The following is a 24,370-nucleotide window of genomic DNA, read 5'->3' as shown; positions in this document are numbered from 1 at the left end:
CGGACTTTGTATCGGTCCGTTGCGGTAAAGAAGGAGCTAAGCCGAAAGGCGCGGCTCTCGATTTACCGGTCGATCTACGTTCCTACCCTCACCTACGGTCACGAGCTGTGGGTCGTGACCGAAAGAACGAGATCCCGGATACAAGCGGCCGAAATTAGAGTAGAGCCGCTGCTCCGCCGCATTGAGAGGAGCCAGATGGGGATGCCTCCCAGACGCCTCCCTGGTGAGGTGCTCCGGGCACGTCCCACCGGTAGGAGACCCCGGGGTCGACCCAGCTGGCCTCGGAACGCCTCGGGATCCCCCCGGAAGTGGCTGGGGAGAGGGAAGTCTGGGCGTCCCCGCTAAAGCGACTGCCCCTGCGAGCCGACCTCGGATAAGCGGAAGAAAATTGATGGATGGATGGAAATGTGTACAGATTTTTAAAATGTGTTTGAGTTATATGAATATGAATATGCAGGTGCATTTCAACAAATTAGAATTTTGTAGAGTAGTTCATTCATTGCAATTCAAAAAGTGAAACTCATTATATGGAGTCAACACACATATACTACGGGCGGTGCTGGTCTACGAAATTACCAAGACCGGACCAACCCGACCTAGTGCACAGTTGCGGCGCCCGTCACACCCGTTACACCATTCGCGAAAATAGGGCCTATTAAAAGGCGTGTTGATAAATGTACTGAAGTGTTATTTGGGCAAACAAGAAAAAAAATAAGGGACCGGTCCCCTCAACAAAGAGACGTTGCTAAACCGTGGACATACAAATGGACAGCACAAGGGAAATTGAATCTGTCACAAAGAAAAACAACATGTTGAACGGTTGTTTTGCATTCTGGACTGAAACAATTCTATTTCTCTTCACTTCGGTCATTCATAGTTGAACAGGTTTAAAGCAACAACAGCAGAGGACATGCGGTGAAAGCAGAGATGCCACACTTGGCAGCCCTCTGGTGCAGCCTGCCGCTTGTTGAGAAACATTTACCAGCTCTGACATGTAATCAGAGCATGTTTACACCGTAGTGGGCCAGAAGAGGCGTTGAGGAGCTGGAGCCCCAGTGACTCAGTGCAGCAGGACAAGCCAGATGAGATGTGACACTTCGTACGTGTACGTACGTACAGTAAACACGGACGCGCACGCTCGCGTCGGTTGTCCTTGCGAAGGTCACAAGCCAAACAAACCCAAGAGCTCACCAGCTGAACGTTGACAGTGACACGATCCTCCCTGCCAACTGCACTGACGCTGATGCAGGGTGAGTAGCAACTCGAAACGAGAGCACTCAGAGAGCGTGGACGTGCCAAGGCTTGAACATTTCTCACCTGCGAAATCAATGGGCTACCTTCTGGAATCTTAACTAAGGGGCTGTTTACGCAGGACAGTTTTTCACTCAAAATATAGAAAATGCTCAAGATAATGAGCATGATACGGCTTCTACAACAAAGTTCACATGACCTGTGACCTGCGGAGACACATAAGACAACTCTCCGCCCGACTCGTCCCTGAGGAAAATACACCTGTTTGTGAAACCTTTCGAAAAACTCAAACATGATCATATCATATAAGTATAAACAGTAGCAATATGGACTGCTTTAAAAAAAAAAAAAAGGTCACTGTGTGTGGTTTGCCTAAACACACATACAAAAAAGACTGTTTACATCCGGTTATTAGTTTTTCTTTTGTTGCTGCTTGTCTTGTACTATTGTCTTGTTGTCTCAACTACACTGAATAAAATCACTTTTGCACATAATTAAAACGTGGTTTACTGATAAAAAATAAATAACTCATCAAATAATATATATTAGCTTAACACCTTTTAATGTGCAACTGAAAATGTTTGAATTAAGTAAATTCAAAGGACTTTTTTTTCAGTACAGTTTAATGGTATTCTTAAATGTTAAATTTAAATTTAACACCAAATGCAGAGTCTGGATTACTACCCCAATTCCAATGAAGTTGAGACGACGTGTTAAAATAAAAACAGAATACAGTGATCCCTCGTTTTTTGCGGTTAATGGGGACAAGAACCCCCCGCGAAAGTTGAAAAACCGCAAAGTAGGAATTGCCAACCCCCCCCCCCGTGTAAGTGGGTACCAGAATGTTTAAAATATGTAAACAGCATTTATACTTTACATATTTGATACAAAGATTACAACAGTACACGTATTTACTTAAATGTTTCATTCTAAAACCTTATACAGTAATTAGCATTCATCAACGTTGCCTCCTGAGAGAGGCGAAGAGGCTCGCGTTGGTGGCGCAGGAGAGGCTCTCACTTGACTCGTCGAGGCTTTAGGTTCACTCGGAGACTCTTCTGCTGGAGGCGCTGATGGTGTAGCTGAGGTTTTACCTTGGAGAAAAACGTGGTGATGGGTAGTTGTTGTCTTTATTTTTTCTTTTGCTTCAAAATTCCCCTGTACAGGGACAAAACCCCGGCTTCCTTATTGAAGCAGTTTTGCGGATGTTTGCTTTCTCTTTCTTGATGTACCGCACTGTAGATTGATTCACGCCATAATGGCGTGCCACAGATGCATAACTTCTGCCCTCTTTGATCATGTCTAAAAGTTTCACTTTTTCGCTGATGGTCATCATCTTCTTCTTCCTCTTCGGTTTAACTAATCCAAAAAAGTTAGCATGAACACAACACTAAGATACAGTATGCGAGGCAGTCAACAGCGTGGACGAGACTGGCGAGACACAACAAGGGAAGATGCTGGGTGAGGCCGCGATGATGCGCAGCCAATCAGCTCACGGGATAAATCCACTCGTGCTCTCATTGGTCGACGTCGCGCCGGGAACCAATCACGCGCCTTGTATGAGTGGCCGCACAGTACAGTACAGGTATGTACAAATCCTCTGAGTCAACGTATCTCTGTTTGGCATGCAGGGAAACCTTCTCTCTCGCGCATCAACATGAAACAACGCGTCTTTCCACAACATGGCTGCTGATATGGCTGTATTTTTTCATTTTTATTTTATTTCTTTTTTTTATGAATATTTTGGAAAAGCCAGCGGAGCACTGAAGCCGCAAAACGTGAAGCGCAAAGTGGCGAGGGGACACTGTACAATGATTTGCAAATCATGTTCAACCTATATTTCATTGAATACACTACAAAGACAAGATATTTAATGTTCAAACTGATGGACTTGATTGTTTTTAGCAAATCATCATGAACTTAGAATTTTATGGGTGCAACACGTTCCTGGGACAGGTGGCAAAAAAAGAGTGAGAAAGTTGAGGAATGCTCATCAAACACCTGTTTGGAACATTGCACAGGTGAACAGGCTCATTGGGAACAGGTGGGTGCCATGATTGGGTAGAAAAGGAGCTTTGTGGTGTGCATTCAAAGGAACTACAGGGCTACAGTAGGAGAATATTACCCAGCATGTCATGAGCTTGAAGACAGATTCATAGATGGAGTAGATGATTCCACTCGCTCAGTGGCAGAAAAGTCGCACCATCGTCTAAGTGGGTGATGTTAAACTGGGCCGACATTCCAGACACTTGTCGTTAGTCTATCATTTTGTGATCTGACTCACCCCTTCAACTCTTTCCAGATCAGCGTTCCATCTCACGCAGGGGCTGGCGGGCGGCTGCCACTGGAATTTGTAAATGAAAGCCGTCAAAGAGCTCTTGCTTTAATTATTCACCAAATTTCATGACTGAGTGCGTCCAATTATGGATCAATGTCTCATTTCTGCACCCCTGCTTTGTGGAGGCAGTATTTATTATTATTATTTTTTTTATAGACCACATTTTTCGTCACAAAACGCTTCTTCTTATAAGTTTGCCTCTGCCGACACGACTGTTCACATCACAGCTCTTAGCTGCTGATCAGTGAAAGCTCTGACTGCGAGAATGCTTCTTATACGCACCCCCCTAGTATTTTTTGTTTGTTCCATATATTGTATACAAATACAAACTAATAATACAAGTACAAAATCCTCACGAGCCAAAAAGCATGTGGTTTGCTTTTTGCAATTCCCTTGAATGTGCTCTGCAGTGATGGGAGTAACGGTGGGAAAAATAAGTGGCGTTAGTCACGGCAATACTTTTTCTTTTACTTATTCAATCGTTATAGCACCGCTACGGTTACTGCCAAAAATGTGGCACATTACTTTAATTACTGCCTCATTGAGGCTGAGACCATCTAGATGTGCAATAATCATGCTGTCTAATCAGCATCTGGGCAACGACCCAGCTGGATGCCAGGATGACAACTGGAAGCTGTTTGCAACACTCAAAATGGGATATGCGGCGAAGACTGAGGAAGAGGAGGGCGACCATCGAGCCACCATCGTGTCACCGGGACCGAGCGGACACACTACAGCCAGGCGGCTTTTCTGATTGCATCTCTGTAACGATTCCAAAGGAGAATTGGCAGCGATGCTGGCGGCCGCCTCGTTTACGGGCCTCGCCGCTCTGTGCCACTTTGGCATGGGGTCTTCGGGTCCCTTTGCCTTCCCACGGGCGTCCTCGGATCCCGTGTTCGCGGCAGGCGCGGGAGCTCTGTGCCAGCACGGCCGGCGCCTCGCCGTGTCGCACAGCCAACGCGACTGACTACATCAGAAGAGTGTTGCAACCGCAAGGAAAAATAATGGGCTGTTCTAGGAAAAGCTTGAGTGGATTTCAGTCAACTTCGAGCCCTACAAGGATGTGAAACCATCGAGCGTTAAAATAGAACTTTTTAACACTCAAACCCTGACAAACAAGGCCAGCCCATAACTGGATCACATCCACAAAAAAAGGGGATTGACCACGTGTGTTTAACAGAAACTTGGCACAACCTAAAGATCTATACACATATAGTACCTCGTCCTAAATCAGGACTGCCATACTGGATCAACCTACTTTAAGAAGGCCACGACTACGGGACCAGAGAGGAGACTTGCCAGTTTTCTACCACGCAGACTCCAACTACCGCATCTGCCTGAGCCATCTACATTTAAACGTCTCTCATTCAAATGTTTATCAGAAATGCACATCGCTATATTACGTATCTGACACCGCCCACCATGCACAGACTGCATCACAGAAATTCAAGATCTCCTGACATCACTCTGACATCAATCTACTTAGAGACTTTCGTATACATGTTGACTCCACCACCAGCTATTCTGCTGCAGAACTTCAGATGCTCCTTGACTGACAAGTTGTTAAGCAGCATGTTGGAGTGCCCACACGCACCAAAGGTCATGCTCTTGACCTTGTAATCACAGACTGTACCCCCAGAAAAAAAAACAACTAAAGGTCTATGATTTAGGTGTGTCTGAGCTATTTTCATGGAGTTTGTCACAAAATGCCCATATTGTAGAGTCATATTTAGTACATCCATCCATCCATTGTCTTCCGCTTATCCGAGGTCGGGTCGTGGGGCAGCAGCCTCAGCAGGGAAGCCAAGACTTCCCTCTCCCCAGCTCTCCTCTGAGCCCCTCCCGGATGACAGAGCTTCTCACCCTATCTGTAAGGGAGAGCCCGGACACCCTGCGGAAGAAACTCATTTCGGCCGCTTGTATCCCGGGATCTCGTTCTTTCGGTCACGACCCACAGCTCGTGACCATAGATGAGGGTAGGAACGTAGATCAACCGGTAAATCTAGAGCTTCGCCTTTTGGCTTAGCTCCTTGTTTACCACAACGGACCGATACAAAGTCCGCATCACTGCAGACGCCGCACCGTCCCGCCTGGCGATCTCCCGTTCCATTCTTCCCTCACTCGTGAACCCCAAGATACTTGAACACCTCCACTTGGGGCAGGATCTCATCCCCGACCCGCAGAGGACATTTCACCCTTATCCGACTGAGAACCATGGTCTCAGATTTGGAGGTGCCGATTTTCATCCCTGCTGCGAACAGCTCCAAACCGGAATCCCCTCTATGCCTCGGCTGCGCCTTGAAATTATGTCCATAAAAGTTATGAACAGAATCGGTGACAAAGGGCAGCCTTGGCGGAGTCCAACCCTCACCGGAAACGAGTCTGACTTACTGCCGGCAATTCGGACCAAACTCTAACTCCGGTCGTACCGGGAACGAACAGCCCGTATTAGGTGGTCCGGTAACCCATACTCCCGAAGCACCTCCCACTCCCCCCACAGGACTCCACGAGGGACACGGTCGAACGCCTTCTCCAAGTCCACAAAACACATGTAGACTGGTTGGACGAACTCCCACGCACCCTCGAGGACCCTGCCGAGGGTAAACAGCTGGTCCACTGTTCCACTGCTTATTTTTTTATTTTGTAATATAAGAATAGATCAAAATAAATATTTTGTTAATATAGTCAGCCAGAGCTGCGAGAAATGCTAAGTTAGCAATGTCCTTTTACCATCGTTCCTGTCATACGGTGTTGCGTGTTTGTGTTTGCACATTAAGGACAAAAGTTCTGTTTTTAATTAAATTCCTTATTTTAAAAAGAACATTTAAGCAACACGTTTCCCCTGTAGTGTGATAGCTGCAGCTAACTACTAGTGTGGACTGAATGGGTGACAGAGTTGGGAAAATGAAATGCCAAGTTTTAAGGGGAATAGTGTGTCAGAAACATATTGAGAAAGAGAAAAAAAAGAGCGATGAAGTAGTTCTTTGTTTGGAACAGTGAACATAGTTTAAAGTTTTGAATTATGAACGGTGAAATGAACATGTTCATTTTTGGAACGGTGAACTGTACTTTGTACTAGTTCATGTAGAACTTTGCCAACACTGCAAGGACGGGACTGCCCATCTTTGACCTTGAAGTCTTCAGCCATGTCAACAGTGGTAAAGCTAAAGGCACCAAGGTTTTCTGAATCCGTAAGGACTTCTAACGACACCGTGGAGGCACAGAAAGAGTCTCAGCGCCGACAGATTCAAGGACAAACCATCACACCACACACTCACACACACACACTCTTGTCCCCCAGGGCTCAGTGTCTGCTGCCCACTAGTGTTTGTATGGACGAGATCTCAGCTTGTCTGCATGTTGCTCCCATCGTGGTCAAAGCCTCTTATCCAGCTTTGGGCAGAAAATTGGGTGGAACTGTGGGAAACACTAGCAATTGATTTCATTACAATTTGCTGTTTAGATAGTTTTCCGCTTAATGAGGCAAATATTGAGTGCAGCTGATTGGGAAGTAGTGCCTGCCGCAGGTCTGAGGTCACTAGTGATGCTAGCAACCCTCATTAGGGATCCATTACACCACTGGAGCCTTTACTTCCAATGATGGAGCCTAATGCTGCACTGTGGGTGGAAAACCATTTAGTTTTGATGAGGCAGTTGTTGGCATGGTGCATTTCATTAAGTCCATGATGAGATTTTGTAGTCAGGGAATTGGGACGCGATCCTGTTTAAGATGGGCGAACACATCGATCGCGGCCCGTTTCCCTCAAGGAAAGTTGAGCAACCAGTTTTTCCATGACATTCTTCTTCTTTACATTGAGATCTAATGTGCGACAGCAAAAGTGTGCTTTAGGAGTGTAACATCGGCCTTATTATTTATTTATTTATTATAATTTTTTTAAATTAATGGGATCTGACCAATGTAATGGTGTTACAATAGGGTTCACCTTTAGAATTGATGTAAAGTATATTCTAAAAGTTCTGTGGACATCATAATATATAGTATTATAATAATAATGTATTTTCTGTCTTTATCTTTTGAGTCCCTAACCTCAAGGATGAACGGTGGAAAATGGATGGATTTTTCAAATTTTCTATTAGCTGACATTTCTCTTTTCTTCAACAACAATCCTCATGAAGAGCTTGGTGTGGATTACTGAAAGTAAAGCCCTCTGCTAGTTTTTCTTCAATATACTTCAGACATTATCTCATGGCATGTCATTTTCCCAGGAGTGTTGTGAAATATAGATATATTTACATATGTATGTTGCCTGAAGTACATTTATAAGCGGAAGCACCCTAAGCCTGTATCCTTTAAAGAGAGGAGTTTCTCATAACATCCTGCTTTACGATCTCATCTTTGGTGGAGCCAGTTTAGATTGCTGTAAATGAATGTCAGTTGACATGCCATAAATCAATGTTATTGCTTTAGTATGTTGGAGCAAATGGTAGCAATATGAGGGACGCGCCGGCATGCTTGATTTTATCTTCAGCCATTCAGCGCAGCCTTCATGTAGAAAACCCCTCAGCATGTTCAAATACAGTGTAGCAACACTCACGCAGGCATGCCTATGCATTTTCATTCCTCGGGAAACCAGTGCCTTCAGGGGCAGCGCTGTCGTGAAATGCAATCAAATGTCAATTTGCTGGAAACGTACTGACAAGAAGATGGTTGAGGGCTGCTGGTGACGTCTGTCGGTGTCTGAAGGTTCTTTGTAGGTGAAGAGGGTACGATCGTGGTATTGCTTCTGCAAAAGTAGATTTCTTCTTTCGGGGTGACGTTTTTAATGAACAAGATGTGAAAGAAATTAATAACCTGCTTGTGATGCCATCCTGGGACAAGGCCATGTCTCCAAATTCTCTCTCTTGTGATAAAACTGCAACATTAACTTCAGCTTTGCTTTACACACAGTAGTTTAAGAAGGTCATGTCTTCTTTCAAATCCCCACGGTACCTACAACGTGTCTGCATATGCAAGGACCTCCAAACCCACAAATGCAGGTGCACCCACATCCATTCTCATTCCTGGGTTACTTTTATTTGACAATGTTTCAGGGGGAGTTTACACGTTCATCTCCCGCTGTCGCCATCTTTCTTTTTATTGTTGAAAGGTTGAATTGAAACGCTCCATTGATGATGTGCATCTACAGGTGTGCAACACGCAGTTTCCTACCTTCTGGCTTTTTTTCCACCTCGCCATGCGTCTTTCACAGAAAAACTGTGTTTGAGTGAAACCTGCTTAGAATATTCCAACAATACAAGCGTGACATTAATGTATTTCCCATTCAATTTGGACTTTGGAAAGACCACAACTAAAATGTTACTTGCAACAGCAGGATACCATAGAGGGCCTTCGGTGAATAAGTAACAGCAGCAACAACAAAAAACAAAAACAGATTTTAAAGGTTTGCAATGATATTTGCTACACCCGCTGCTGTGGTAGGCCCATTAGACTATCAAATATCCATCCATCGTTCCATTTTCTACTTCCCGTCTGAGTTCAGGCCAAAGTTCAATTAGGAGTCTTACACGCTCCCACCAGAGCGCTGCCGCCACCAGGTTTGACGCGAGATGTTGTGTGCTTCGGATCACGAGGTGTCCTTCTCCAGATTGTGGTTTGTGGTGGAGAGAAGGCGGCACGGTGGCCGACTGGTTAGAGCGTCAGCCTCACAGTTCTGAGGACCCGGGTTCAATCCCCGGCCCCGCCTGTGTGGAGTTTGCATGTTCTCCCCGTGCCTGCGTGGGTTTTCTCCGGGCACTACGGTTTCCTCCCACATCCCAAAAACATGCATTCATTGGAGACTCTAAATTACCCGTAGGTGTGACTGTGAGTGCGAATGGTTGTTTGTTTGTATGTGCCCTGCGATGGGCTGGCAACCAGTTCAGGGTGTACCCCGCCTCCTGCCCGATGACAGCTGGGATGGGCTCCAGCATGCCCGCGATCCTAGTGAGGAGAAGCGGCTCAGAAGGTAGATGGATGGATGGATGGTGGAGAGAAATGTAAAGTATGGCGGCTGCACTTGTTGGATGTTCATCTATTTGATAGGCCACGTTTTGCATACCCAGAAGCTGACCCCAAAAGATCCCGTGTGTGCTGTGTTGTCCCCCACTGGACATTTGGCCTGCTTATTCAAATTTAAGAAGGCCAGTCGTGTGTGTAACCAACCGACATTTGCGTATGCCTACTAATGTAAATCCTTGCATTGCTTTATGTGTGTGTGCGCACAGGGTGTTCTGACTTCATTCTATTGGCTGTTTTCTGCTGGATCCAGTTGACAGCGCATGTCAACAGCCGAGTTTCAAGCACCACTGAACCCATAAATTTAAAGTTTTCCCTCGACAAGTCATTTGAACTTAGCTTGTGAATACCCCACTCACGTCTCCTCGAGTTCCGCCCGCCTACGTTGTCATTTTCGCCTGCCATTCTGTTTGCATTCAGCGGCGCGTGTTTTTGTGAATCCACAGAGTTGTGTGCTGCCTGCTATGACTTGTCACAGGCGCCCCGTGGTAGTTGTACATGTTGTGTCTCATACATAAATGATACGTACACAATGGGACCTTCCTTGACCTTCAACTGTTTCACCAAACTTGGCCATCACCAATCGAACGCGTCGGACCGATGGTTTGGCCGTCTTCTGTCGAGATTAAACGAGGGTCACAATGGCGCAGTGAGTTTGATCATTGAACAAAAGAAGCGTTGAACAATTATAGTGTTCGCTGGAGGAATCCTCCGAATAAGAACCTTTCCAATAACTCTCTCCTGTGACTGTTTATTCTTTGGGACACTTAAATCTAGTTTTCTTCAGCCTGAATTCAAGAGGGCCCTGTTGAGTTAATATGAATCGGAATCATCTCAAAGAGCTCCGTTCTGCTCCTTATACTTTCTACAAACAACTTTTTGACAGAAAATTTTGTTTTAGATCATGATTTGATTCAAATGGATGATGGACAGACAATGAATATTAGTGATGGATTATTAAAGTCATTTTAGATCGAGACTTGGCGATTTGCGCTCCGGATTTGTGGCTCTCTCTGGCTTGTGACTTCCGACAGGTTCGTCACGGTCTTCTTTCAAGTCTTTCTTCGAAAATTTATCTTTTACATTGTTGTGTTCAGGAAAATTCCAAAGTTCATGACAAGACCTCTCCAGATACTGGTGCTTTCGGAATCATTGGTGAAAAGCTTAATTGATGTGAAAACAACTTTCGAGCAGACAGAATGTCTTCTCACAATAGCTGGTCACTCATTACTACCGATATGGTAAAGGTTTTCCAACCGTCCATTTTCTACCTTGACCGGCGGGCTACACCCTTAACTGATCACCTGTCAATCACAGACCCCACACAGACAAGCCAATCATATTCCCCTACGGACAATTTAGTCTTCAGTTAACCTTATATGCAGGTTTTTGGGGACGTGTGAGGGAACCGGATCAATTCCACGCAAACCCGGGGAGAACACAGAAACACCAGAGCCGATATTTGAACGCAGAACTGATTACCGTGCTACCCTCAATTCATCACAAGCTCTGGCAGGACGAAACACGTCAGTGCATTTGCAGAGTAATCGTCCTGTAAAAGCATGTTGCTGGACGTTATTTCAGTTCTGAACAATACACTTTACTGTATGTTTTGACCATTATTCAGAATTCTTGAGAGAACATGTTGCCATAAGTGTGCTTATGGATGTATAATTTGTGTAAGTACTCCTCTTGGCAGTGCGTGAACACCTTTGTGTGCAAACCATCAGCAGGCTCTTCTCGTCGATATGTCAACTTTGCTATCAAGCCGAAGAACTCGACTTTCAAGCCAGCTAAGAAGCGAGCGTCTGTCGTCGGCCCGGCCTCCCTTCTAGTCAAACCGCAGCAATTTCATGGATAATTATCAGACCGAGGCCAGATGCGTGGGCATGCATCCACGGGCCCTTTGTTGCTCATGAAATTAGACCCTGTGCTGCAGTGACAGCGAAATGAACACGTTCCCCTTGAAGGCTGCGAGGATGTCGGCTCAGGATGCCACATGGGTGCCCGCTCTGTTTCATGAAATATTTCATCAAGGGTCATGTACAGAAGACAATGGTACCAGGCTTTCTGCGTGTGGTCAAAATGTTTTTACTGTTCCTCTTTTTGCCATCTGCTTCAAAGCTTATTGGCTATTAAGATTCACCGCCAACAGCTTTGGTTTTTACGAAACTGCGAATAAAGTTTCATAATGAACTCATTTACTTTGTATAGAGTGAACTGATGGTCACAATAGATTTGTACATGCACAATATAATACAAATATACACCTGAAAACACTTTCAAGCGTCTTTTGCACTATGGCCCAGTTTGTCCCAAACATATTGCGCGGTGGAATTTCTTTCCTCCTTATTCAAGTCTTGCAAAGTTTTCTTACGGTTGATCACGACGCTGCTTGCCACGGTTGGGTGCGGAGGGCGTGCGCTGCAGTCCGGCAGGCTTGAAGGTGCACTAGTTGGCGCTGCAGCACCAATGTCAATATGTTGCCTCCCCAACGGCCTGGCACGTTCTCATGGGATCCCTTACGTTTCTTGCGTTGCGATCGAGCTCCGACACGTTTTTCACTACCTGTTAACGCTTCCTATGAATAAAACGTTTGCACCCACAAAGAAAGCCTGAAAGCAATTTCAATCATTGCGGTGGTGGAATTTTTTTCACCTTTGAAAGACTATCGAAGCTTTGCCGCCTGAAATAACGTCTTGGCCGGGGGAATTTAGAGGAGCAATGTGGGTTGACGGCTTCCTGAACCCGTCTGTATGCCGCCGTCCGTCCAACCGAGTGTTGCAGTGTTTTCAATGGATGGGCACGGTGTTGACAGTGTGCTGATGAATGCTGGGGTAATGATTTATTATGATGATTATTTTATTTCATTATGAAACCATCTTGTCGACTGTGCTTTCAAGCATCCCAAAGTGTACCTCAGTGTGTCAGTTGAATTTTCCTTTGAGGGACGATGAGGAGTAAAATAAATACAAATTAAAAACACCTTTTCGCACATCAAGCTTGTAGACTTCTGCTTATCGCAGCGCTGAAGGGGATCCTCAATTACATTTTTAATTGCATTCAAATGTATTCTACTCTTAATAAACAATTATGCCAGTGTTTCTGCGAGGTATCACTGTAATATAGTAGTGCAGTGACACGTTTCATTCATCTTATTCTGGGGTGCTCCATTAAAAATGTTGCTATAGAGGGAAAACACATTTTTTTTGCAGCCTCTATGAACAAAACAAGTCCCGTCCAAATTTGTGAACCAAAGGGGTGATGATGCTCCTGGCGTGCGCTTGAGAGTTCGAAGGCAAAAGGGAAGAATTACACTAATACTTAAGTTAAAGGTGTTTCCAAGAATTTGTGACCATATTTTCTGTCCTAGTGTATGAATAGTTAAACCTGCAGATTGGAAAGTTTAAAGCTTGACTGCGACAGAGAGCGAGGCGTATATTTCCAGGTCATTTATTAAAGCAGATTGCAGACACGCAGGCCAAATAACAGCTCATACAATATCACAATTTTGTAAACACAGTTTACAAATGTCGGCGTTTATCCACGGCAATGACGGTCTGGCACGTTTGCTCATCGCTCCCATTGGCGTTGTCGACTGTCACGACCGCCACGTTTTGCCCACGGTGGCCTAAAATTGTGTTGACGTGGCCAGCGGAAACATCGTGTGAACACAAAATTGTTTTAGAGCGTCCGCACAAGCAGTCTAAGTGCTCTTTCTTGCTAACTTTTGATACTCTTTGGTAGGGCAGGGCGATGATGGAAAAAAATAATAATCCCGATTATTTTGATTGAGTATTGGCGGGCGCAGTGGACGACTGGTTAGCACATCTGCCTCACAGTTCTGGGGACGGGGTTCCAATCCCAGCCTCGCCGGTGTGGAGTTTGCATGTTCTCCCCGTGCCTGCGTGGCTTTTCTCCGGGTTTCCTCCCACACCCCAAAAACATGCATGCTAGCTTGACTGAAGCCTCTAAATTGACCGTAGGTGTGAATGTGGGCGCCAATGGTTGTTTGTTTCTATGTGCACTGCGATTGGCTGGCGACCGGTTCAGGGTGTACCCCGCCTCTCGCCCGACGATGGCTGGGACAGAACAGAAGTAAAAAAGAAATACTTTATTTTGCCAACATCTAAATAACTTGAAGAAAGTGTCACCAAGCCAGAAGCAGAAACAGCTTTTGAGCAGTGCAGTCATCTCTGCACGTGAATGACATTTCGGTTTGGTGCCCGTTCTAGGTGCCTTCTAGGAGCTAAAGTCGATGAATTTCACTGTTAAGAAATCTCTCTCATAGGCTACAGAGCGATGGACCGTTACAATGTAAAAAAGAAAACTTAATAGCCAAAATAACCACGGTCAGCATCAGCCACTGTAGGATGCGCATTATACAGAACACGACACATATATCTTATTATATTATACATGTGTGTGTGTGTGTGGTGTATGTTATATATATATATATATATATATATATGATATTTAGCAAAGGTGTTTCTCTGTGCATGTCCTGGAGAAAGTAGGGCATTCGCGCTGATGCCTAACATTTATTCCTTGGAATGTTTTTTTTTTTTTTTTTCCTGAAAACCTGACTTTAGCTGGTCTGCGAACAGAAGGCATCATCTGTGGCTTTTGCACCATTGTGCAGCAGTTATACAAGTCTGCGAGGTCGCGCAACGGCCTACTATTCTCTAACCGCTATGCTGTTATGAAATGTGGATGCATGTCATCTTTATTATTTATACACTTCCTGTTGTATGTGAAATATTATTTATCCTGCTCCATTGCCTAACAGATCTTTCACTCACTTAAAGTAAGCCTGGACAGTATGAGAATCATGCAAAATTAGTGTAAGACTTACAGTATACGAATCTACAAGAACAAAACATGTTATATTATTTATCATTTTCGTGTTTTAGGGCTTTATCTATAATTGAAGATGTTGCAAAGTACATTTGCACTGTTGTCTTTCCAAGATGTTCCTCTCTTCATGACATTAACATTCTGGTTTGCCTTAAATTGATGTAGACCTCAAAAGCACTTTTTTTTTTTTTGGGTGGGTGGGGGCTGTGGATTTTATTGTATTCTTTTCACTTCACTTGCAATTTCTTTTGACACTTAAGAATTGTGTAGCATTAATAACGTTTTTTTTTTTTTTTTTTAATCTCCTACAATACCAGTATTGGGGGGGAAAAAATAGTACTACAAGAATAAAGTCTAAATGGTTGACGGGAAAAGGATTTAGGGTTAACATTTTGAGAATACAATGTTATGAGTAAAATTGTATACACAAGGACTGTTAAGGATATTTCCATGATTAATGTTTTGGCACATCAACATGATTTATTCTTCGTAATAGCGCAAAATAAATAGCCCTCACTGGAAGACAAATCGGAGATCAGATCAAACATATACAGCAAGGCAATGATATGATAATGATGATATGACAGCGACCATCTCAAAGCCCGATATCGCATTTGTTTGATATCTTGGGTTTGAATTGATAAGTGCTGTGATGTATTCATACTTATGTGTTTCATTACACTTCTTTCCTTGGACATTCCAGCTCTGCAACTGCAGTTCTCAGCATTTACATTCAATTCCTTGTGTACAAAATGCCATTTTGTAAACAAAGCGCATGTAATGTAGCCCTTTGTTTGACACTCATGTCATCTCCCCCCAACCCATTTCAAGCTGACCTTTCCTATCTCCGGTCTATTTAACACCAAAGACTTATAGCACTACGGGGATTTTTATTATCGGTGCTCTCCATTCGTCTGACTTAATTCAGGCGTGCTGTGTATTTACACGCCGGTATGGCAAACGGGCACCTGTGACCGTGTCCGGCATCAGCTTTGTAGTGGGGCTAACGACAGGTACGTAAAAGTACCGCCTCGAAGAGCTCCGGGGAGCCGCCGCAAAATTTAAGGTGTTTATAGTTCAACGTCAGCCTCGGTAAAATGTGAGAGGAATGCACGAGAAAGGTGATCTAATGCCACAAAGTAGAACGGTGGCCTGAGAGTTCAACACAAAGGGACTTGACATTTTCAAAAATGGCTCTTTGTAAAATGTCACAGATTGCAGCCGGCATCTAGCGTTTGTCATCATTTGGGCAGATTGTGGCTTGCGCAAACTCATGTCAGTGTGAAACGCGCACGCGCACACACACACACACACACACACACACACACACACTTTGGCTCATCATCTCCATTCCAGCAATCTGCTTCATCATTAAGTGGCACCTTGTCTTTTGTGCGCTCTGCCAGGGAGGATCTGGGCGTTCAGAGGGTGTTGCAGGTGGATCTGAAAATTGAGAGCTTCCCAGAGCTGCCGGGCAGCCGCTGGTTGGCGTGGCAGGTGGAGTACCCGGCCGGCCGCTCTGCCACGCAGGAGGCCGACACTGAGATCCGACTGGCACAAGAGGATGTGGCGGGCATCGTGCCCTTGGCCATGGTGAGGTGACCACCCTCCACACACACACCCGTGCTGATGCTGATCAGATCAATTTTTTTTTTTTTTTTTTTTTTTTTTTAACACCGCACTTGTGTTCACACTTTTGAGCAGCTTGCTCAGCAGGCATATTCTGCAAACAATATTTTGGATAGTATTGTAGTAGAGTGCTCGACACAAATGAGTTGCAAACCCCAGCAGATCTATCAGAAATTCTTCGGTTTCCCTTCAAAACCAATATTTTCTCTGGCTTATGATCCTACAAAATAGTAAAATATAAAATGTATCAGGCAATTATGACATTGTCAATTTTTTCCAACTGATTTCATGTCACCATGTTACACCAAACGTGAAAGGTCCATGTTAAATTAAAGCAAACAATAAATACAATTCACATGAAATCAAGGCCAGTCCAACCATCACTATTCTGACTCCAAGTGAGTACAGCAGACTCATCTATCAAGAAATGAAAAAAAACATATTTTTCCCTGACAAATTCAAAGTAGGGACGTGGCAACAATTTGGGCCTGTGCTGTGAGAGTTTGGAAGCGATCTCCAAGCGGGTCTCAGATGGGGTCTGGGCACGTTCTGGCCGCAAGGCGAGCCGGCAGCCGAGTCTCCCTCTGCGGGCAAAGCCGAGTCTGTGGCGGAGATTAACGATAGGCGCTCACGTGGCGTGGCTCTGTCGCCTCGCTGGAGCGACCGAGGGAAGTGTAGCTTGCGATTTCGACGGGAAAAATGAGCAGCGTCGAACACATGAAGACAAAGACATCAGCTCTGATTACGAAAACAAAGATGGCTTCCGTTTCTATTTCTGAGTTGCGCACCGCAAACCTGACTGCGGTGTTGTGTTATTCTCTTCGTAGTGCCTATAGCGCTAAAAGATAATAGATGCCTGTGGGTGGCTGTTGCTGGATGCAAAAGAACGCGACGCACCCACCACCGATGCCTTCCCGGGATAATTGAAACTACGCGTTTAATGCCGTATTGTTCGACTCGCTTCCCTCACATCCTTTCATGTCGCTGATGTTTCAACTGCCTGCTCGCTTGCTCTCAGAATATATACAGTAGTATGCGCCCACACGGGCTGCTTTTTTTAAAACAAAAAAAAAACAGCCGCAATTATTTGAATTAATTTGCCGCAAAGGCTCTGCTTGAGGTTGGCAATGGCATCAAGCAAGACTTCCTGTACGAGGAGAAGGGGCTACACCTTTTATAAAATAAAACATATTTAACTTGCTTTAGGGAGCCATTGTGCAAGACAAAAAGACACGGAAGTAATTCCGCTATTGTATCTGTAAAATGAATTCCTTGAATGATAGTGCACTCCTCCCATGTCTCAAATATACAGTCATCAATCAAGCCTAACAGTGTTTCCTCTTTCACTCTTATTATTCTGCTCTTTCTACATTGAGGAAGGATTTTATGGCTTACTATAAATCATGCAGGTTCCTATCACTGTGGCATAATCCGTTTCAGTTATCTGATATTACAAACAATTTGCCAAACCTGGCTAAATCAATTAGGAGCAGGATAATCTGGGAGCAGATCTCCAAGAGGATGACGAGATCTTGGTGTATATTATAACAGATGATGTACACAAGGGTTTGATAGTCCCGTTGCCTACAGGTGCTCGTTATCACGTCCAATATTGGCAACGGTGCGGCATGTTTTCCATCCATATCTATACATTTTCCAATAAAATGTGGCACACAACTACGGTATACTGCGGCTATTCCCAGCTCTCGTCATGTTGTAAATGTTGAAAAATAGTAGTCCTTTTTATCCACTTTTATTCTACAATTTCTAATAGTGGTAGAAAAGTCCATTAGAAGGTTTTGACTTGACCGATACATGGACTGTACTCTGAATTTCATTAAGACAAGCCTCTCTGCTCCTCTTCTCTCTTTATCAGAACATAAATGCTCCCCTAATAATGTGATGAGAGACACGCTCAAGTCTCATTGAGGCCTCGTGTTTACACTTGGCACGTAACCCGACACAAAATGCCACCACCTCCGTGAATAACAATCACAGCAGGAGATCTCACAAACACTCATCAAACTAGCCACTTCCCTTATTTGCCATTGGAAATGGGACCAAGAATATATACGTACCTTTGATAACCGCTTACCAACATGGCGCTTCAACACGTCCCAATTGAAGGACCCAGATTTGGATTCTTTTGTGAGGAAGGAATGAGATGAGTTTCTGAAATTCAACGACTCCCCAACTCTGTTGTGGGAAACCGGGAAAGCTGTTTTGAGAGGTCGAACCATATCGTATTCTTTGTATAAGAAAATCCAATAACAAAAATTGGAAAATGGAATTGAGGAAAAAATTAACTACCTCACAGAAGAATATGCAATTAATCTGATAGATACGCTTAGAAATCAACTTCAAAAGGCAAAACATCAGTTAGACGTTATCTTATCAAAAAGAACAGATTTTCTACAACAACAGTTAAGATACACTATGCATCACACACACTCCCCATGTTTTAATGCACCACATACACCTATCTCTAGGGGGCGGTGGGTCGTGGGTGTGGGGGGTTTGGCTGTCCTGGCTCCCCTGCCCCCACCCCCTCGGCTCACTAACCTCTCCAGATTTTAATGCACCACACCACTCGGGGGGTGGGGTGGGGGTGGTACTGATACAGGGCCAATGACCGCCAATGACCTGGCAGTCATAGTAACAGGGTGGAGGTGGGCCTCACTTACTTGCATGGCGGTTCCCCCCGGCTGGCATCGGGTCCCTGCGGCCCCCGCCGGGTGGCTGGTGGTCGGGCGCCTCGGCGAGGCCGGCGGACCGCTCTAGGTCCCTCGGTGTGGGACGTGTCCCGTCCGCCGGGCTGCTCTCGGGCGGAGTCCTGGGCCTGATCCCGCCCCTCGATCGATTGGGTGGGATCCTCAGCCGCCGCGGCAATTACAAGACACTTCTGTCAGTCTTTGTGCATGTAAAACGCTATCAATTCACTTGCATGTACCCGCAGGCACACACCCCTAGGACTCTTTCACTGGGTGTGGGGTCACGCACTTACTGCAACAAATAACTCATGACTATGCAAGTCGCTTGTGTATCCACTCAGTTATACTCTCGTCCTGTAGACTTTTAGAATTTACATAATTAATGCCACCACACTTCAGTTGTACAGCCGGGTACACGAACCTTGTCCTGCATGCTTCTTCTCCTGCCCTCGTTCTATTCTATCTTGTCCTGTCCTTCCCTCACAGGGTGTAGCACTACAGCCTCATGCAACACTCATATTTAATGTTTCATTGTTGTAGATAGTAGTCACTGATGGTGTAGTGGTACACTCGCCTGACTTTGGTGCTGGCAGCGTGGGTTCAGTTCCCACTCAGTGACGGTATGAATGTTTGTCCGTGTCTATATGTGCCCTGCGACTGACTGGCGACCAGTTCAGGGTGTAGTCTGCCTTTCGCCCGAAGTCAGCTGGGATAGGCTCCGGCGCCCCGCGACCGTGACCAGGATAAGCGGTGTTGAAAATGGATGGATGGATGTTGTAGATAATATAATGATTTACTTCTCTCATCCTGTTTACAATTAGTGCTTTGTCTTTTGTCTTTGTTTCTCTCTCCCTTCTAGAAAGTTTGTTCTGTTTGACTGGTCAAGTCTGATTCTCAATAAACCTCAATTATAATACCACAGCGGAAGCTTATAAACTCCACTGTGACACAGTAAAACTGTTTCGGCATAAAAGGGATACCGATTTTCCATTCTGCTTGACCTAACAGCCGAACAGGACAAAATAATAATAATAATAATAATAATAATAATTACCGCTTATAAAAGAGAACATGAGACAAGTATCTATTTCAGCAAATGAAAAAGATTTAAGTCAAAAAGAAATCTCTATATAATTGTGTTCAGAATAAAAGCAATAGCAAATGGTATGCTTGTATCCTTGTAATTTCGATACACTCAAATACATTTGAAACACAGCACATTTTATTCGAAATCAAAACATGAAGAAATGTGTGTACTGTAGAAAACTGAATAATACAGCAGTCCTTGCATTTTACCTTAATAACTTAACCCCAAAAAAATTTACCGTATGAAGTAAAAAATGCTTGAAGTTTTTGTCCCCCCCCCCCCCCCCCCCCCCCAAGTAACATTGCGTTGCCTTGCCACTGTGTGTGGGAAGTGCTTCACATCTGTGCTGCATGGAAACAACCAACTTCTGGCACCTGAACCTGCTCTTTTGCAAACTGTTTTTCTTGGCTCTTTGCCAGGTGGATTTGTGAAACAAACTTGTAAAAGCAACCATCTGGCTTGAAATGCTCCTTATGTTGGCACTGAGTCGCTATAAAATCGCCAACATCAGGACTGAGCAAAGGTTGTCAAGTTTTAAAGGACCCAATACTTTCTTTTCACATGAGCTCGCGGGACACATTGAAGGAAGCCAGAGAGCATAAAAATGAATAGTCGCATTGATAGTTTTACTGTATTATAATTTTACAGAATTAGATTGATCACTTTGTCATGATAACGTTTCATCCTCAAATATGTTTGAAATTGTATCCGGTTGCATTTATTCACTCCATTGTAACGAGAGTTACAGTTGTTTATTTCACGAAGAGGCCTTTATTAATCCAAATATCTGTGCAAAGGTGGAGTGACACAAAGTGCTGCCCGTTGATTGGTTGAGAATAGTTAATTTCATACTTTCATGTGCATGCCTCGCGTTAGCCCTCGGTAGTGTGGCTCTTTATGAAGGCCCGTCAGGGACATTATTCAGGATTAGCTCTCACACTTACTATTCAAATGCTTTCACACGCATAGGTTAATTGACAACTCTAAATTGCCCGTAGGTGTGAATGGGAGTGCGAATGGTTGTTTGTTTGTATGTGCCCTGCGATTGGCAGGCAACCAGTTCAGGGTGTGCTCCATCTCCTGCCCGATGATAGCTGGGATAGGCTCCAGCACGCCCGCGACCCTTGTGAGGAGAAGCGGCTCAGTAAATGGATGGATGGATGGACACTATTCATGTGTGAGCATGATTGACATGAACTCATGAATGCCAGTGATGTGTGCGAGAATGTGATTGACATGCTCGCATGAACGCATTTGAGTCGTGCTGATGAGAGCAAGACACGCGTGTATGAGAGCATTTGAGTAGTGTCAATGAGAGCATTTGAGTAGTGCTAATTAGAGCAAGACTCGTGTGTATGAGAGTGTTTGAGTAATCCTTATGAGAGCCTTTCAGTAGTTTGTGTGTGTGTGTGTGTGTGTGTGAGAAAGCATTTGAATAGTAAGTGTGAGAGCTAATCCTGAATAATGTCCCTAACGGCCCCTCATAGGTCTTAATGTGTGCGCCATTGAAAGCGGAACTAGAGTGATCTGTACTTCATTTTCTGGACATATAGTTAGTTATACTGTACATACAGTATAGACGCATCTGCCTGAACAGTTTGTCTGACGCCTGGCAAAGATTCATCATTACATTGGAACTTGCTGCACAGCTGCACGGCCTATTTATTATTTGGTTGCCGTATGTTTTATTACAGTACCGATATGTCCTCAAAAAGTGGATTGATCACCGGGTGTGTCACCCCACACAAGTAATTGCTTCTTTTTTTTGTTCCACACAAAAAATACAAAGTGTGTCATCTAAGACTAAAATAACCCCCCCCCCCCTCAAATGTGACCCGTTCTACACCCCAAGATGTGCGCTCATACATGATATTTCCTTTTAATTTTCCTTCTCTGTATGGCTGCACACTTTCACAAGGGTTTCTTTGGCACTTGAAGTTCCCAAGGTGCACGGTATTTGCATCCACTCCAGAGTACCTAACACACAGCACAACTACTTGCGCGTGTAGACACATTCAGAACTCATTAACTCTCTCCGTCGCCCCCTGTCCCCTTTTGTCCCTCGTCCGCCCCTCACTCCGACACGCGCACAAACGCACACGTATTAGACTTGTGCAGTCTGCATGCAGCAATATGAGAGAGGCACACAAGCGAGAAAAGGGAAGACTGAATTAGATTACTTGGGATCACTGTGGCGTGAACTACGGATAACTTCCATTCCCTCCCGCTGCAACACTCCTCGCTGAAAGGAACTAAGTTAATGTAAGAGAGATGGCGTCAAAACGCTCGCACACCATGTCAACACACACCGACACATCACCGCACCAACACCACCACCTTCCACCCACTGAAGGGAGAATTAAGCCCCGAAATTGGAATAGAAAACACATCTCTGCACAGATACGTGAAGTAATTGGAAAAGAGTGACAATAGATAGTAGAGATGTGCTGTACATGTACGAAATGAGAACGTAATAATCAAATATTCATGCTGAAATGTATTTGTACACACAAGCGCAAATACAGGAAGAACTATCCTCAGTAACGGCTCGACCTCCGCCAAGGCTGAACCGTTAACAAAGTCCGTTGAACAAATGTGGACCACATTGTCGCCGGCGGCTGTTTATGCAATCAGAAGTATGCACTCTGACGAGAAGGAGGCAATAGATGGAAATGATTGGCCTGTTATTAACCTACATAATATTCATCTTAAAACATCATGAACAAAATTCTTAAGGCTCCCGTAAGGTGAAAATGAATGTCTTCTAAAGTGGACATCACAGAGAAGTGTTCTCAGCAACCCTGCCAAATGTCAATGATTTAAAAAAAATCATAAAAGTATCAAAAAAAAAACAAGGCATCAAAATTGTGCAAAATCAATCCGTTTTCTCTGCTCTCAAACACTGTGGGCGTGTCCGGCTCTCCACAATTAACACACGACACAAACTGTGTCGGCACTGTATTGACACTGTGTTGATCACTCAATAGCGTCCCCTGCAGTAGTTCTAAAATCATTGCAGCTAAACAAAATGAAAATAAGATGGAAACGCTTACATGCTGCAAACCCAACATCAGCCTGTGAAATAATATTTGATCGCTAGTCCTTTACTTAAAATATCATAATTTCATTTGCTGAGTTTTTTATGAGAAGTTTAAAATTTGCTTAAAACCTCAGCTCCATCCACTGCTTGCTTGTTAGGAACTGCAAGCCAAAGGGAACTATTTTGTTAAAAGCTTATTTAAGGACTGTCAATTGACAAACAATATTAACAAACCCTTTTGTGTGTAATATACTGTTTTTGAATTTTTTTTGGGTGAGAATTTCAACATACCTTGGGGTACTCACACGAGTATCTGCCAATTCTTCATTGCTATGCCGAGCTCTATAATGCCTCAGCATTGATGAAGTGCTCTTGTAAGATGTGGAGCAGAGCCGACACTACACCTACAATAAAATCAAAAGTTAATTTATCTGAAAACAATTCAAACGTCTTACCAGAAAAGAGTACCAACATATGTAATTGAAAACTAACAGTAAACAATGCCCAAATTGAGAAAAAGATTGACCTTATTTGGCATCAAAAGATCCAAATTATTCCAGACTGGGGAAAACTTCTTGGAACGATCCATGAAGTCAGTGGAACAAGGTGAGGGCAAGCAAAAATCCAAAATCCAACAGCAACAGCGAAGCTCCATCCAACAAATCCGCAACACGTCGACACAGTTTGTTTCCTTATAGACACAATTTGGCGCGGCACATCCAAACGAGACACTTCCTCTATCGGTCACATGATTTTTTTCTTAAAGCGCAACACGCACCAATACGGACGGGGTTTCACTCTTGTGCGCTTGGCGCAGTGCTGATGCACCAGTGTTGTTCGTCCCCTCACTACGACATGCAGTTGTTGTCAGTCTTTGCATATGCTTTCAGCAATTATCTTCAAAAATGTACAGGGTCTGTAACTGAATAACACAAATCCTAATGCGTGCATCACAGACGACGACGTATGTTGACACTGTTACATTTTTAATTATTTTTAAGGAAAAAGGGGAAAAATAAATTGCCATAACAAGAGTGAAAACAGTAGCAAGTGCTGCACTTCTGTTGCTCTCTCAATTTGTCAGTCAGCAGGCTACTCCCTGCTTCATCAGAATCAGAATAGAATCATCTTTATTTTGCCAAGTATGTCAAAAAACACAAGGAATTTGTCTCCGGTCGTCGGAGCCGCTTTAGTACGACAACAGACAGTCAATTGACAGAGAACACTTTGGAGACATAAAGACATTGAGAAAAACAGTCACTGAGCAATAAAAGGTTGCTTGTAATCTGGTAATGCCGGTACAATTCTTAAAAACATTTTTTTTGGGACAATTGTGCAAAAAGATGCAGAGTCCTCTAGCAATGAGAGCAGTTTGAATGGCTAATATAGCAATAGTCCGGTGCAATGACCATTGCGCAAAGGGCGCCTAGACTTCTAGGAA

At 44.2% G+C, this 24,370-nt stretch overlaps 1 protein-coding gene across 1 annotated transcript in view; it reads left to right on the top strand.

Moving 5' to 3' along the window:
• si:dkeyp-14d3.1 (transmembrane protein 132C) overlaps positions 1 to 24,370 on the top strand; it is a 127,936-nt gene that overhangs the window by 61,329 nt on the left and 42,237 nt on the right. Inside the window, exon 4 of the mRNA XM_061671368.1 lies at positions 15,869 to 16,055. Within this exon, the coding sequence (XP_061527352.1) occupies positions 15,869 to 16,055 (187 nt within the window). The remainder of the gene's footprint in view (positions 1 to 15,868; positions 16,056 to 24,370) is intronic.

Source organism: Phycodurus eques, chromosome 3 (assembly GCF_024500275.1).
Source record: "Phycodurus eques isolate BA_2022a chromosome 3, UOR_Pequ_1.1, whole genome shotgun sequence".
NCBI lineage: Eukaryota > Metazoa > Chordata > Actinopteri > Syngnathiformes > Syngnathidae > Phycodurus > Phycodurus eques.
Note: the sequence above shows the minus strand (reverse complement) of the source record. Positions and strands in the feature narration are given on the sequence as shown.